Source organism: Coffea arabica, chromosome 2e (genome assembly GCF_036785885.1).
Source record: "Coffea arabica cultivar ET-39 chromosome 2e, Coffea Arabica ET-39 HiFi, whole genome shotgun sequence".
NCBI classification, from domain to species: domain Eukaryota; kingdom Viridiplantae; phylum Streptophyta; class Magnoliopsida; order Gentianales; family Rubiaceae; genus Coffea; species Coffea arabica.
This window is the reverse complement of record NC_092313.1, coordinates 18,600,599-18,615,860: the sequence shown is the minus strand read 5'-3', so window position 1 is coordinate 18,615,860 and position 15,262 is coordinate 18,600,599. Positions and strand designations below refer to the sequence as shown.

The 15,262-nt window shown below is 38.5% G+C and overlaps 3 protein-coding genes across 4 annotated transcripts; all 3 read left to right on the top strand.

Moving 5' to 3' along the window:
• Positions 1 to 1,119: 1,119 nt before the first annotated feature.
• Positions 1,120 to 5,690, top strand: LOC113731563 (probable pectin methylesterase CGR3). 2 transcript variants are annotated; one of them, XM_027256899.2, is made up of 8 exons: positions 1,178 to 1,357; positions 2,328 to 2,395; positions 2,743 to 2,891; positions 3,106 to 3,145; positions 3,407 to 3,448; positions 4,245 to 4,619; positions 4,807 to 4,862; positions 5,168 to 5,690. In XM_027256899.2, the coding sequence occupies exons 2-8, from the start codon at positions 2,341 to 2,343 to the stop codon at positions 5,318 to 5,320; spliced, it is 870 nt and encodes a 289-aa protein (XP_027112700.2). In that variant the 5' UTR covers positions 1,178 to 1,357; positions 2,328 to 2,340; the 3' UTR covers positions 5,321 to 5,690. The 2 variants fall into 2 exon arrangements, with proteins under 2 accessions (XP_027112701.2, XP_027112700.2); XM_027256900.2 differs by lacking the exon at positions 2,328 to 2,395 and having other exon boundaries at positions 1,120 to 1,357.
• Positions 5,691 to 6,268: 578 nt separating this feature from the next.
• Positions 6,269 to 10,948, top strand: LOC113731562 (protein trichome birefringence-like 13). The gene is made up of 6 exons (XM_027256896.2): positions 6,269 to 6,816; positions 7,961 to 8,138; positions 8,759 to 8,899; positions 9,560 to 9,680; positions 10,229 to 10,363; positions 10,466 to 10,948. Exons 1-6 carry the CDS (start codon positions 6,375 to 6,377, stop codon positions 10,727 to 10,729), a joined length of 1,281 nt encoding a protein of 426 aa, XP_027112697.1. The 5' UTR covers positions 6,269 to 6,374; the 3' UTR covers positions 10,730 to 10,948.
• Positions 10,949 to 12,211: 1,263 nt separating this feature from the next.
• On the top strand, positions 12,212 to 12,697 carry LOC113728691 (pathogenesis-related protein 1A-like). Its single transcript, XM_027253063.1, has one exon. It carries the CDS (start codon positions 12,212 to 12,214, stop codon positions 12,695 to 12,697), a length of 486 nt encoding a protein of 161 aa, XP_027108864.1.
• Positions 12,698 to 15,262: the final 2,565 nt, after the last annotated feature.

The following is a 15,262-nucleotide window of genomic DNA, read 5'->3' as shown; positions in this document are numbered from 1 at the left end:
ATGTACTATAACAATTTGATATATGTGAAGTAAAAAAATAATTTAAAAATGTATTTACGGAAAACGTAGAAATTTTTTGATAGAAAATCCCTTTCATTTCTTGCACATTAGTTTACTCAACCAACCTGTCAAAATAAGTTCATGAAATCGTCCTAGACCTTCTCTACCATCTTTTAGGTAGGGATTTCAAACACCGCAATTTATTTGTCGAAAAAATATTCGAAGGGTATGCATTAGTGGATCCCTCAATCTCCTACCCTCAAGTCTAAATAAGCCTTTCCCTTAATCTTTTATACAGTCCACTTAGTTCTTTCTCTTCCAATAGTGTAGATGTTGTCGATATTATGTCCCTATAAACCTGAAATTGCATGGCTCCTCGGGTTTTAAACTTTACCTTGTCAAATTCCCAATTGCACATTTGACCAAAATAATAATAATCATAATAATTGCTCCATTTCACAAGAGGAGAAGGCGTGGTTTTGATGACTGAAATTCGTTACGCTTTTCATTCTTTCTTTTACTAGATGCAGAGGCCCCGTCCTGGACCTATACACGTGGCAGCCCAGGCAGGTCTGAGTTGGGTTTAGACCCCGGGCCCATGGGAATCGTCCCGCGGCCCTCCGCCGTTAGGGCTCCAAGGGGCTCCAGAGTACAATTCCGCATAAGTCGGGATTGCTCCCCCTCAGTGCGGGATTGAGGCTATTCTGGGCAGGTCCCGAAACGTACGGAGGTCGGACTTCTAAGCAGGTATAAATAATAACACACATCGACTGCGCAAGGTACGCTCACTATTGGACAATTACTCCCGACCGTTTTACTTCCCGTGCATCCTCACCGGAAAACTAACTTGACCGTCGGAGTGCCATCGGGGACGACCTCGGGGCTCCCCCATTGGATCACTCTCTTGTTCGTTTTTCAGGCTTAGGACGCGCTCTTCTCATCGGCACGCCGAGCTCATCAGGTCAGCTCGGTCCGGGAAAGTTCCGTGCTTCTTCACTAGACTACTAGCGTACTGCCATTTTCAAATGTCGTGGCTCTTAAACCGTCACGAGAATCACGCCTTCTGAAACGTGATGGGTGGGTGGAGTACAAAGCAGAAAATGAATCCGAACCAATTTGCAGTAGCGCCTTTATCAGCTTATATTGTCTCGTCTCTCTCTCTCCTCTCGGTTCATTGATCACCCCAGCCCTGCAAGTAAGCAACTAGTATGCTAGTAGCAGCAGTATTACTTTAAATAATAAAAAACACGGACTCGCGGCCGGACACGCAGATCCAGATCACTGCCATCACTCATTAGATCTCCCTTGCTTAGCTCAGCTCTAAAGTTGATCTTTCCAGCCATCCATCTCATCTCAGGTATCTTTCGACGTCTTCCAACCTTTCGCCCTCTGTTCTCGTTTTGCTCTCTGAGTTCTTTAGTGCAAATGTTTATAGACGTGACGGCATTTGTGGTGCTTAATTCTAGTTCATTGTCAATTTTAAGTTCGACCCAGATGAGGAGACGGCAAAGGCTGTGAATGTAGGAATTTGTGTAATTTGAAGTTGGTATCATTTCATTTTTGCCCATTTTTTTCCCTTCAATTTTTGACACTGGCGCTACTCATATTTGTTCGGATCTTGGGCTAAATTGGCAAGTCCACAATTGTCCTTCTAGAGTATCCATGTGCCATTAATGTTTCACTTTAATTCAGCAAGTGCTTGATGGCATGTTTGACGGACCTCATGTTGAGGGGAGTTCCTTCCGTGTCTGTCTTCATTTTCGATGGAATCTTGCTTACACATAAAATTCTAAACGTTGAGGAGCTCAATTCACTTTGCTCCAACTACCACAGTAGTAGTATCAATTGGTCAAAGATCAGCTTTTTCCACCTTGTCGAGAAGCTGGGCAATCCTTTCTCAAATTAACGTCCAGATTTAGGGTCCTGGAAATGGTGCACTGCTTTATTTAGTCTATCATGCCTCTCTTTCGTTCCTTCTGTTCTATTGTCAGGTGGCCGGCAGGTGCAATCTTAGTAAGGTCATATTAATGTAAGGATGAAGGTAGCTGTGCAACGTAAAACAAGTCTTGTTCTAGATTCTAACACAAAAAGGAGACAATTTGTTGTCACAAATTCAAACTCATAACAAGAAGCCTTTTCCCACCTCACAGATTGTAGATTCAAGAGTTTCACAATTTTAACCTCTGATTGGTGCCAATATAAGCCAATTGTAGCTGAATCTCTGATTATTTCATTTCATTGTATGTCAGCCAACTAGGGTTTTAAACAAGAGCCTCAATTTTGGACATAACAAGGCTTTTGCTCACTGAATGCTTTTGTTCCTTCAGATTCCTAGACACTATGAGCATACTTTTTTTTTGGCCCTGCCGCGGGGGGATGTGGTGGTGGGAGTTGTGTGAGTAATACATGACCTATCTATTTCTTTTTTCTAAGACACTTTTATTTACCTTGATCTGGTGCATGCTGCATATGTGCACTTTTGCCTTTTTGAAACTCCTTAAACAATATCTTAGTGCAGTTAATTGCCGCCTATTAGATTTTATTATAAAAAGTGAAAGTATTGTTGCATGAGGCATGAAATGTAAACTTATGATACTATCTCATCAGTTACTGCAGATAAGAACTTGTTCCCCTCCTGATGAGTGGATGAGTATTGTTATGCATAAAATGCTCCTTAACTGGATGAATAAAGTGCCTTGGATTCTTAGTTAGTATCTTACTTTTGATGCAATCTGTTGATAGGTATTGAACAGGTATTACATCAAATAATCATGTCAAGAAGACCGAATACTTCTCGTCGACTTGGAGATGGTGGAAGCATTCCCTTTGTGGGCTCCTTACACCCTAAAGCACGCCCTTCTCCTTCATTATCCGTGGGACTTCTTGTTGTGGTAAACCTCAGCTCTTCTGTTTGAGTTGTTTCAATCTCATCCGCTACCTTGGTTATATTGTGAACCCGTATTAAATAATGGCATCAGTTCATGAGATAATGAGAAAATTGGACCTGTTACTTAGATATCCCCTTCTGAGTTATAGGCTTGTGTCATGCCTATGCTACTGGACATTTTTACTATAACTGACTAAATTGATTCTTGAAATTTTCAGGGTGCATTTCTGATAATTGGTTACTTGTATCATGGATCAGGTTTGTATTATTATTATTCTATCTATGTAACAACGTCTGAATTGAGATGATGCAATAGCTATTTCGACTTTATCTTCCAGTCACATGCTATTCTTTTCACCTTTGTTACATTGCTATGAATAATAGGAATCTGGGCAAATTCAATCGCTAAATCAACTCACTATTCCTTTTATATTTTTTGGATGTGCCTATTTGGACGCACGTCGATGCGTTCTAAACTTAAAGATCATCGTTCTAAACTTAAATAACTCTCTATCACAGGTGGAAGGAGCGCAGATATAGATGCCTTAAATAGACTTGAAGGTATGTTACTTTAATAAATAATGGTTTAATTACATTATTAACTGTTATTTTGAAATTAACTTTGATTTTTGAGGTTTTATAAAGAAATTGGAAATGTTTGTAATGTATCATATTTATGTAATTGTGTATATATCAAAATTTTCAGCTTCCAGAAGGATTGTTTTAGTATTTGTTTTCTAATTATATGTTTCTTTTGATAGTTTCAGGGTAAAAATTTAATACTTTGCATTTAGATATGTTTCTCTACTTGCTGTGGTTAAGTAAATTCATAGTTGTATACATATCTACCTCTCACCTGGTGCTCTAGGTTTGAGCTGTTCCCACCAAGTGAGTTAGTTAACCTCATGTGATGATCATCCACAAATTGCCTCCTGCCAATTGCTTCTGTACTAAAATTCTAAACTCCCATTCTAATCCTGCTTTCCCTCTGCATTCATATGGTTCTCGATTTTGTTTATCTGTATCTCTCAACAACTTAAGCAGTGGTCTGGCAAGTAGCGGTTCTTTTTCTTAAACAAGTTGTACTGCTATTTCCTTATCCTCGTGTCAAAAGTTGTTTACTGGTTCTTTTCTGGTTCATTACTTGAATCGAGATTTCATGGGGAAGAAATGGGGTAGTTTTGGGGCTACAAGATGGTTATTAATGCTAATATACTTTAATATGGCAGTGATTATATATATAGAACTTTCTTTTCTGTGTATTTTATTTTTGATGCTTATAGCCTGTTCAGTGTCTCCTTCATTAGTTGTAACTGGTAAATGAATTTCATTAAATCTTTAAGCTATGCTTCTGCAGGTGGCGCTTCATGTGCACTAGAAGTGCAGAGAGCGTTACCCATATTAAAGAAGGCATATGGTGATAGTATGCACAAGGTGTTGCATGTAGGCCCTGAAACTTGTTCAGTGGTTTCAAAGCTACTGAAAGAAGAGGACACTGAAGCCTGGGGAATTGAGCCGTATGACTTGGAGGAGGCTGATGGCTACTGCAAGAGTCTTTTGCGCAAAGGGATCGTGCGTGTTGCCGATATTAAATTTCCACTTCCTTACCGGGCAAAATCATTCTCCCTTGTCATCGTTTCTGATGCATTAGATTATTTGTCACCAAAATACCTTAACAGGACTCTTCCAGAATTGGCAAGGGTATCGGCTGACGGTGTAGTTATATTATCAGGTAAATGATATACTTAGAAGTGTTTGTTTACAACTTCAAAATGACATCTAGTTGTTGACATGGGAGAAGATTTCACGTCCATTTGGATGTTCTATTACATGTATATCTTAATGTCTGCAAGCTTGTTTGCTGTTGAAGTTTCAACTGAATATCTTTGTAACCTTCTAAGATCTAAATATGTTTACAGGTTTTCCTGGACAGCAAAGAGCTAAGGTGGCAGAACTAGCTAAATTTGGTCGACCGGTAAGTCTCTGGCTTTTTGCTGTATGATTTTGTGCATGTCACAGTGGACGTAGAAAAGGGGTAGTGGTTCGTAATTTCCATGCAGCTACTGAGTTAACAGTTTCTACTAAAGTGGCTTCCTGGATAAAAAATCCAAATGATAGTTTATTTAACTTTTAGGCGCATATAAGGGAATTATTCTGTTTAGCATTGGTTGCATGGCTAACCAGTGATTACTAGATATTTTGTTTGTGTCTTATATAAGATACTAAAATTTGAAAGCTTGAATCTGAAAATTTGATTTTCTGGTGTATCTTCTTATGAAGGCCAAGCTACGAAGTTCCTCGTGGTGGATAAGGTTTTTTGTGCAGACCAGCTTGGAAGAGAATGAAGCTGCTGCAAAGAAGTTTGAGCAAGCAGCGGCCAAGAAGTCATATAAGCCAAGCTGCCAAGTTTTCCATCTCAAATCTTTCCAATGAATTTGAACTCTGCTGTCTTTCTGAAATTTACACCATCACCTTTGCTTTGGTGTTATAATTTACACCATCAGATAAACGTGAACTAGGTTCCGATATATTTTTTTTGACATGGAAGGGGTACAAGTTGGTCTCTGCTAGATTATTAGAATGCGCAATATTTTCCTCTAGATTGGGTGGCTTGGTATTTGATTCTGTTCATTGACGTAGTTGTAAAATACTACTAGCTCGTTTCTTGAAATTTGTAATACTCCTGTCTGAAAATGCTCAGCAGACAGTGAAAAGTAATCAAGTCTCAACTGGGACAATGTCTTAAAAGTCTCTAGGGTCATCTGTCAGGCCTTCAAATTTCAATGCAAGATTATTTTCCAAATATCAGCTTCCATTCTCATTCAATTTCTAAATAAAGAGGTAAATGGATTTTTTTTATATCGAACTTTACAATGGTGAGATGATTACAGACAGTGAAAAAATTACAAACATGTTATATTTAACCAACATTACCAAGAAATGCATATCAATATCTTGCATGTAATGGAAAAATTTAACAGCATCTTGAGTTAGGCGTTAAAGTTACATGCAAAAAATTAGCGGCATTTTGAGTTAGGTGATAAAGTACGAGGATGGTAAATAGGAGGTCTGACCATTAATACATGTATAGGTGTTACTTGTAAATTTGGTGGTAAAGCAGGAAGGATATTACTTGCGATATGGTAAATGGAAATTGCTTGCGTGATGACAAGTAAAAGAGGTCTGGTAACTTAATTGGGTGATGATAACCACCAGCTTTTGGGCTGGCGGCCACCACCAAATCATTAAAATTTGGTAGAATTAATATATTAAGTAACTCTATTTAAAAAATTCAAAGGAATATGTAATTGATAATAATTCAGTCCTTTCCGAGTGATCGTCTCAAATAAAAAAAAAACTATATAATACGGGCATACGTGTTACTCGACATTAGGCGCATCCTTCAATCTACGACTGGGACTGCTTCGATCTCATTCCGAAAGCTATAAATTAGAGCATTAAATGGCGGTCGGAGCCAGAGTGTCCCATGGCCACGAGGGAACATCAACAGCGTCACCCGCAGAAAACGACATCGTCTTTCAGCTCCTCCCGCTTATTCATCTTTCTTCTTTGCCTGGGCACGCTGTTCCTGGGCTTTTCTCTCTTCAAAACCTCCCCGAGAGAACAACGACTACAACCAGAGCAGAAAACTGAAACGACATCGTCTGAAACCAACGGTGGAGCATCTACCACGAACTCGAACTCAGCCTGTGACTACTCTGACGGCCGGTGGATCTACGATCCGAAGGCTGATAAATCATTGCGATACGATCAAACTTGTAAGGAGATATTCAAAGGGTGGAATTGTATTGGCAGTAACAAATTCAATGCATTTGAAGTTGTCAAATGGCGTTGGAAACCCTACCACTGTGAGCTTCCTCAGTTCGATCCTCTTCTCTTCCTCAAACGCTTTGCCAACGCTAATATTGGTATTCACCTCACCTAACACTGGGATATGCTTTTTCCCCCTCTTAGCTGCAGCAGATATGCTAGTAATGTTATTTATTTATTTTTTGGGTGCCTTGCATGAATTCTCATATGTGCGTCGATTTCATACAACAATCTCGGGGAACTTTGTTTTTAATATTATTGGTCGGTAAACATTTCTATGTGTTTGGAAATTGTAACTTCATTACTAGATCTGTGGAGGTCATGTTGGAGGAAGCATGGTCGTGATAGGCATCCAAAAGACTTTATGGAACTTGTATATCAAAAAAGGAATTTTAGTATTTTACTATAGTTCAAGAAGGATCATGGAGTTCTGACTTCTGATGTTGATTGTTGAATATTTAGCTGAATGGGGACAGGAAAGGACTGAGATGAGATTGAATTGTTTTTGGTTAGTAACAGGTGGGAAACAAAAGAAAGGTGAAATATATTGTTTGGAGAATTGTAGGGAAAAACAATAGTAAAGAGTAAAAGAAGAGCTAATTTGGCTGCAAACAACGAATTCGAGCTCAAATGCTGAATAGTAGCTTTTATTTATTTCTTTTTTCTAGTGTGTGGGGTCAAATTCCTCCTACATTTCTGCTTTGTTTTCCTATAGATGGTACCTTGAACCTTGGAAAACAATCATGTGTCTTTTGTGTCTCCCAGGAGCATATCCACATTCTTCTTGCTGAATAAAAGTATGAATTCACTGAAGGAAGATAAGGAGAATAAGCAATCGGTGAAACTGAGGTTGCTACATTTTGGTTGTTTCAGTCTCAAACATATAAATCTGCGCTGGCCAAAAAAAAGAACACACACACACACACACACACATTCAGTCACGTGTCCACGCTTGTTGTATGTTGTTACCTTGTCTTGTATTGTGGCTTGCATAGAGACTATAGCTTGTACTTTTGGCTGTTTTCCAATTCATACAGAAGCGTTATCTCTTATGAATTCCACTGGTCATGTTGTTCTTAAAAGAACCAGTACCTTCATTTTCTTAGATATGTAGAGAAAATGTTGAAACTGAAGTCAGAATGCAAGCTTCTTAAAGCCATACTTAGTGTCTTCACCATATTTCATAATGCTTTGCCCTCTGTCACGTGCTACCTGTGGACCTTATCGACTTTGGCAGTGCAGGGTTTGTGGGTGATTCTTTGAATAGGAACATGTTTGTTTCACTTTTTTGCACTTTGAGACGAACTTCAACCGAGGTAAAAAAGTGGCGCCCAGCTGGAGCTGATCGTGGCTTCACCTTTCTCAACTACAATCTTACAATTTCATATCACCGTACAAACCTTTTGGCTCGTTATGGTAGGTAAGAAGAGCTTGAGTATTTTATTTAGGTTGTTTGCTTAGTGAGGTTACTTCTAAATGAGTAATGCTTTGGAAGGGTGTACTCTTCTTGCATCTTTTATAGATAGCACAAATTAGATTAGTTTGCTGCTGGTTATGTGCCCTAGCATATTTACCAGTCAATATTGGCCCACTAAAGATGCTTTTAGGAGGCAAGTTAACCTTTATCATCTGCACTCAAAGGTGACTTCTTTTTTATGTGCACCTACTGTTAGTTTATGTATTTATTTTTATCCTTTTTCTGGGGTACTCGCCATTCCTTGAAGCGATGTCTACTTTTTGAACATTAAGGCATCTTCCATTGGAAAAGGATGGATTTTTTGCACAACGCCTGCCTGCCTGCCTGCCTGGGATTTCGGAACTCTAGATAAACAAGAAATAACATGTTGATTGGCTTTAGGGCATACACACTATCACTGACAAGTTTGCATATACAGAACTTACATTTCTATCTGGATTTATTCTGTCATGTCATCTGTTGTGACGTTTGAATGAAGTCTATCTGCTGTCTGGCCTCCCTTGATTGTTGATAGGTTGCTTTATGTCTATTTTGATGTATCCCTTTGTGCCCGTATTTTACAGGTGGTCGGCAAATACCAATGGTGGTCTGCTAGAATCTCTTGGATACAAGGAAGGTTATAGGATTGATGTTGATATACCAGAAGGGACGTGGGAGGAAGCTCTAAGTTTTCATGACATTCTTATCTTCAATACTGGACATTGGTAAAGTACTATGCTTTACTGCATTTTGTTGGACAGAAAATATGGTTGTAGAGGTCTGAGCAGCTAATATACAGTACTTATGTACAAAATTGACAAATGAATATTGTAAATTTAGCTCAACAATTCTTTACAAAGTAGAGAAAAACAGTCATACCAGGACAGATTTTTACGCTAAATGCATACATATGTTCAAAACAGATAAATAACATATGGTTCTGTTTTGAGGTGAAAAATTCATTGATAAGGCCTTTATTCTTTTCTTTGTTTTCCTGGGATATCCTCAAAATCAAAGGACCATGCTGGGTTGAGCCTGGCCTTGGCTAATTATGTGGTTCCTTCCTCAAATTTGAACTTTTGCCAAATGCATCAATAGAAATTGTTAAGACAATCTATGAAAGCTTGGTGGACCAGCAGATGAGAATCAAAATCCAACTCCAAAGGGGTAATTTATCATCCTTAAAATACTCATACAACAACTGAACTTTTGAATAACAAATTTTGAAAATTTATTATTTATAATTTTTACTGTAGTCATTAAGCCTTTTGTTTGACTTGTGCTTTTTATGGTTTAATGCTGAAACAACACCAAAGCTCTATAGTTTTTAGGGTATCTAGTTGCTGTGGATTGCTGATCAGCCAACTTTCATGTTTTGACCTTAGGTGGTGGGCTCCTGCAAAGTTTGACCCTGTGAGATCACCCATGCTCTTTTTTCAAAAGGGCACACCTGTGATGCCTCCAGTTACTCCTGATGTTGGCCTTGATATGGTCTTAAAAAACATGGTATGGCACCACCCTTCTTCTTTTTAACATTAAATGTAGGATGCTCAAGAATTTGACTATGGTTAGAATGACAAGTTTGTGTCAATGCTTTATCATGCTTTTTGTGCACATTCTATCTGCATAAAGATTAATGAGGATGTGAAGGACCTAGTTCACAGGGTTTGAGATAGAAGCAAATAACAAATCCTCTGGATTATGATTGTGGTAAAGAGCAATATGTATGTGTAAGCTTGAAGGTTTGCTTTTGAATACAGGGGGAGTAGGGAAGCGGCCTAGGAGATGATGACCACACTCGTATCTTCAAATTTGTCTAAGTTTTCTCATGTGCTTTAACATAAACATCATCTTATTTTTGTAACTTAGCGCTCAAAAAATATGTGGGTGTTGTCATTTCACTATGGGTCTCCTAATAACTGAAAATCCTTTAGTTTAAATTTACTTGGACTCCATGATAAAGATGGAAACAATGCAAGGAACTAAAATCAACTATTAAGATCCCATTTCCATTGTTTTTACATGTGCTTAGAAGATTTTTTGGTTTCTTGTAGATTCCACTTGTCCAGAAAAGAATCCAACCTGGCGCTACTCTATTTTTTCGAACACAATCCCCAAGACATTTTGAAGGGGGTGACTGGGACCAGGGTGGTTCCTGTCAACGTTCGCAGCCTTTGTCGCCTCAAGAAGTATGTTTGTTGATGGTGCATGTTTATGGCTGTTTCTTCATGATAATCATTTTGAAAAGCATTGCGTGATAGGATAGCTCATATACATGCTTTTTGCAATAGGTTAAAGAATTTTTCTCCGTCAAGAAGAATGGAACCAATGTGGAGGGGCGCCTTGTGAATGAACATCTATACAATGCCCTCAAGGGCTCTGATTTTCACATCTTGGACATTACCCACATGAGCGAGTATAGAGCTGATGCTCATCCGTCCACTGCCGGTGGGAAGAAACATGACGATTGCATGCACTGGTGCTTACCAGGCATTACAGATACTTGGAACGACTTATTTGTAGAACGTCTAAACAACATGAAGAGTAGAAGTTAGAGAAATAGTGAGGGGGCTATTCATTTTTTAATTGAAATTGCTCTCTTCTTGTAATTTAGGATTAAGGTTTCATAGGTCGAGGAATCTCCCTAGGATTTGATTGCCGTGTGTTGTCTAGAAAGCATATTCATCTTCTGTATTCTATGAGATGGAAGTGAATTGATGGAACCATGTTACTTCAGCGTTAATGGAAATTTTGAGCTAATTTAAGCTGCTTCATTGTTTTGTTGTCTTTATTTTCGAGCTTGTTAATTATTAACATCTCTGAATTGCTAAGAGAGTAGATCTGAGTAGATTATTTTCTGTATTTAGCAACCGTGCGGCAATGATTTCATTCGTTTATAAGAAGAGTTTCAATTTCTGCTGAAATTGTGAGCGTCCGAAATGAACCAAGCAGGCCTTATCACAAACTTCAAATGCATTTTCCAGGACAACCAAGCAGGCCTGTATTCAGTTCGACACACATATGGAGCTAGGAAGGTGGATTTGGGCCATTCCACTCTTTTCCATTATTTTTCTTGGTTCTTCGGCATGTAATGATGCAATTGTTCCTTTCTGAGACAATTTTACATTCCTTTTTGGTGTGGGCATCAAATATCAATCCGGACAGGCAGTTACAGCCCCTAGGCCGATAAGATTGCCAGCGAGGGATTGCTACCTCCGTTGGGCTTTAAACTATATGAAATAGCTAGGCTGATGCACGATTCACCATTTTATGTTGTAAAGCAATGAATGATGAGACTGCCTCATCGATGCAATAGAAGCAGATATAACCAATAAAGTTGCATGGTTGGTGCATTGACGCTTTATTCAAGTCAAGTTCCTTCCGCTGAAAAAAACAAAAAATCCTATTGTAGTTCTATAGGCTCAACAGGGAAACCAAAAATTTTTTTTTAAAAAAAGAAAATCTAAATTTCTACCATTCGGGAACCACGGCAAATTATGATGAGTGTCAGTATTGTCTTTTCATATGTTGAGGAAAGATTAAGGAAAAGAGGGTGTGGAACTGATCAAAATTTATTTCAGAATAAAAGTTCATTTCGGATCATGAATTCAATCCTATCTAGACGATCTTATAAATGATAAATGGAAGTGGGGAAGCGAAAAACACTTTAAGTTTTGTCTAGAGGCACCAACCAATAGGCAATATTGGTCAAAATTTTAACAAATATTGACTGTTGATGCTTCTAGACATAACTGTTACCGTGCCATTACAGCTGAGAACTAAACCCCTTTCTGCAAATTAATCTTCTCCATTGAAACTCAAAAGAATGACAGCTAAAATAAAAATGTACGTAATCAACAAAACTAGAATTCTAGATACTCCGGTCCTTTCGGCTGTTCACAGGCTACAGTTGGTCAAACCGCAAAGTAGACTAAAATACCAGCAATTTATTTTAGGCCCGTCTTCTTGTCCTTGTTTAAAACGTCTTAACCAGCGGGTTCTTGAATGCCAGATACCATTTGAACAAGAACACAAAAATGGGATGGTTATCAAAGGTTTCAACATCAACGCTTTCCTTAATAGCCTTGTTCTCTCTCGCCGTTGCCCAAAATTCTCCGCAAGCATTTGTCGCTGCCCACAACAAAGTTCGCGCATCACTTGGTCTCCCACTCGTCAAATGGAACGCCACAGTCGCAGCTTATGCAGGCCACTATGCTGCTGTAAGGTCTGCAGATTGTAACTTGGAGCACTCGCAAGGCGAATACGGTGAAAATCTTGCGAAGGCATCGTGGGATTTGACGGCTGCTGAGGCCGTGAAAATGTGGGCAGACGAGAAGAAATTCTACCAGTACCGCTCCAATTCCTGCGCTCAAGGGGAGATGTGCGGGCATTATACCCAAGTTGTGTGGCGCGATTCGTCCAACATCGGCTGTGCCGCGGCTAGATGTCGCAATAATGATTGGACTTTTGTGACATGCAACTATTATCCCCCAGGTAATTACATTGGCGAACGTCCTTACTAAATTCTCACGACTTAATTAATCAGTAGTACCTGAGTAATTAATAAATAGTAGTGCATTATGCCAAAATGATCAGTTGAAGTACTATTTTGGCGTTTGTTGTTGTGTGGTGTTGTGATTTATTTGTGCGGAAATAAATATGTTGCACGCATGCATGGCTTTTCTCTGAGTGTTGGAGTAACAAATGTAGGAATCTCAAGCCATCTTGTTTTTGCCATTGGGAGACACTATTTCATTTGATTTTTCTTCCCTTGATAGTTGTACGTGCAGAACTCCTCCGAAAGATTCACAATAAATATAATTAACAATACATATTTAAAACATAAACGCATTTGTTTTTTCTGAAAACAAATTATGCCGTAACACGTTCCCCGGCAGAGGATTATCAATGCCCCAATTGATTTCTGGGTGACTAATACGGAGGAGTGTCCGAAAATTAAAAGTAATGAGAAGGAAAGAGGTGCAGGACCTGAGATTGTTGCGAGAACGGAGGCTGTATGTTGTATAAGTTAGAACGGGGTGATTTAGGACAACGGGAATCGTCTTTACTTCCCCGTTCGTCAACCCCATGAATTATTACCGGCGAAAATGAAGTGCCACTCGTGATAAAACGAATACTACGATAATGTTGTGACCCACACGTAGTCCGACTGGTTTCGTAAACTGATAGTTACCAGCAGGTCTCGTAATTGACTCTCGTATGCTATTTCGCTGTATATATCTTTGAGACAAGATTCTATACAGTTTTCGGGGATTAGTCTGGTTAAAAGTTTGGAATAATCCCAAGTGAAAAAAAAATATTAGGATAATGTACAACTTTAGGAACCTGTTTGTATACACTGTACATATAAAAGTTTCATTGTGTTTTTAGTCATCATAGATTCGAGATCATGATCAGAACCAAAATCATCTAAACTTTTTAATCCAAAAAAAAAAAAAATCAATTGTGTTTTTTTTTCTTTTGGCACTGTATTCGACTTCATGTGAATAATCTGATCGAAGTTGCCTTCGCCACAACCAACTCACACTTTACCATTCTGGTTCTATGGTTCATTTCTATATGGGGCCGGATAAATGATCTTCCCTAGCTAGGCTGGCAATGGATGCATGATTATTCACCTACATATAGAAGCAATGTACATTGCTCTTGGCAAAACTAAACAAAAAGTTTATTTAGAATTTTTGTAAGTTTAGAATTGAATTTATTATTTGGTAACTAGATTGATGTGATTTTAAACTTAGTTTAGAAAAATAGAGTTTGGCTGCTCCTTAATACAATTAGAATAGTACTCACTTTTCCATTTGTCCATTCAACAGAAAGATCACTCCACATTAGTGGTGAAAGAATTGCAATTAATGGCACAGTAATCAAATACCTCTCCATTAGTTCACTTTGCCCTTTGTTCCCTTTGTTATTAATCAACCGTGTAGCTATATTCTTATGCTTTTCCTTCACAGTTTTGTTGCGACTAACTGAAGTCCCATATACTTTTTCTTCATTGTTAGAGTGATCGTTTTGTTGTGATCACTAGTCAAAGTCCTTCAACTTGTTTACATTCTTCATATTCCACCGTCTATGACTACCTTCCCGTTTCTTGATTATCAGAAGTTTCAAGACGGTATGTTATCTTTCGCTGTGTGTTTTCTGCGCTAACAGTTGTAGTAGAGAAATGGCTGTTAATCAAATAAAGTAGAAACGGGTTATTCTGCAAATATCTCTTCTCTGCGAGAACAATACCTCTAATTTGATAATATTTGGTTTAGGAAGACGTGAGAACAACACTCTCTGTGCTATATATGCAATTTAAGTTGGCACAGGTGTTGATTTGAATGATCAGGGCTTTAACGAGTTGACCATTGATGTGATTAACGGGAAAAAAAAAAACTACAAAGTGTTGATTTTGATTTAAAAAAGATTGAATAATTTGAACAAATCAAGTCTTATATCCGTAGGCATCGGAACTAAGCCAAACGGCTCAAACCCCACCACGTTTTGAGCTGTGTTTTATCTACGGGAAAAGGGGGAAAAATTAGTTAATGAATAGATGTCAATTTACCTTGAAAGTTTTGAGAAGGGTTTCCAGCTTTCAATAATGTTTCAAATTCTTTATCAAATACTTACCAAATCATTTTCGTCTATCCACATCTATGCATCTAACGGAAAGATCAAATTTTACTCCAATTAGTCACCTTTCTCTATATATAGTTGGCATCATCCATCAATCTGTTATGTCGAAGTGAAACACACAAAAGAAACGAGAAAGATGGATTTCCGGAAGACCTCATTAGTCACGACTATGAGTCTAATTCTTGTGTTGGAGATGAGTGCCTGCACTACACTCAGGTTGTATGGCGTGAGTCCATCCACTTGGGTTGTGCTGGAGCTAAATGCGCCAATGGATGGTAGTTTATTACTTGCTTGCAACTATGATCCTCCGGGCAGTATTGATGGACAGCGTCCTTGCTAGGGGTCTTATGCTCTTACGCTTATTTTCTCTCTCTCTTTTTAGCAATGTCCCCCGTCTTAGGTTGGACTTTATATTTTGTAATTTCTCACATTTTGTGGTT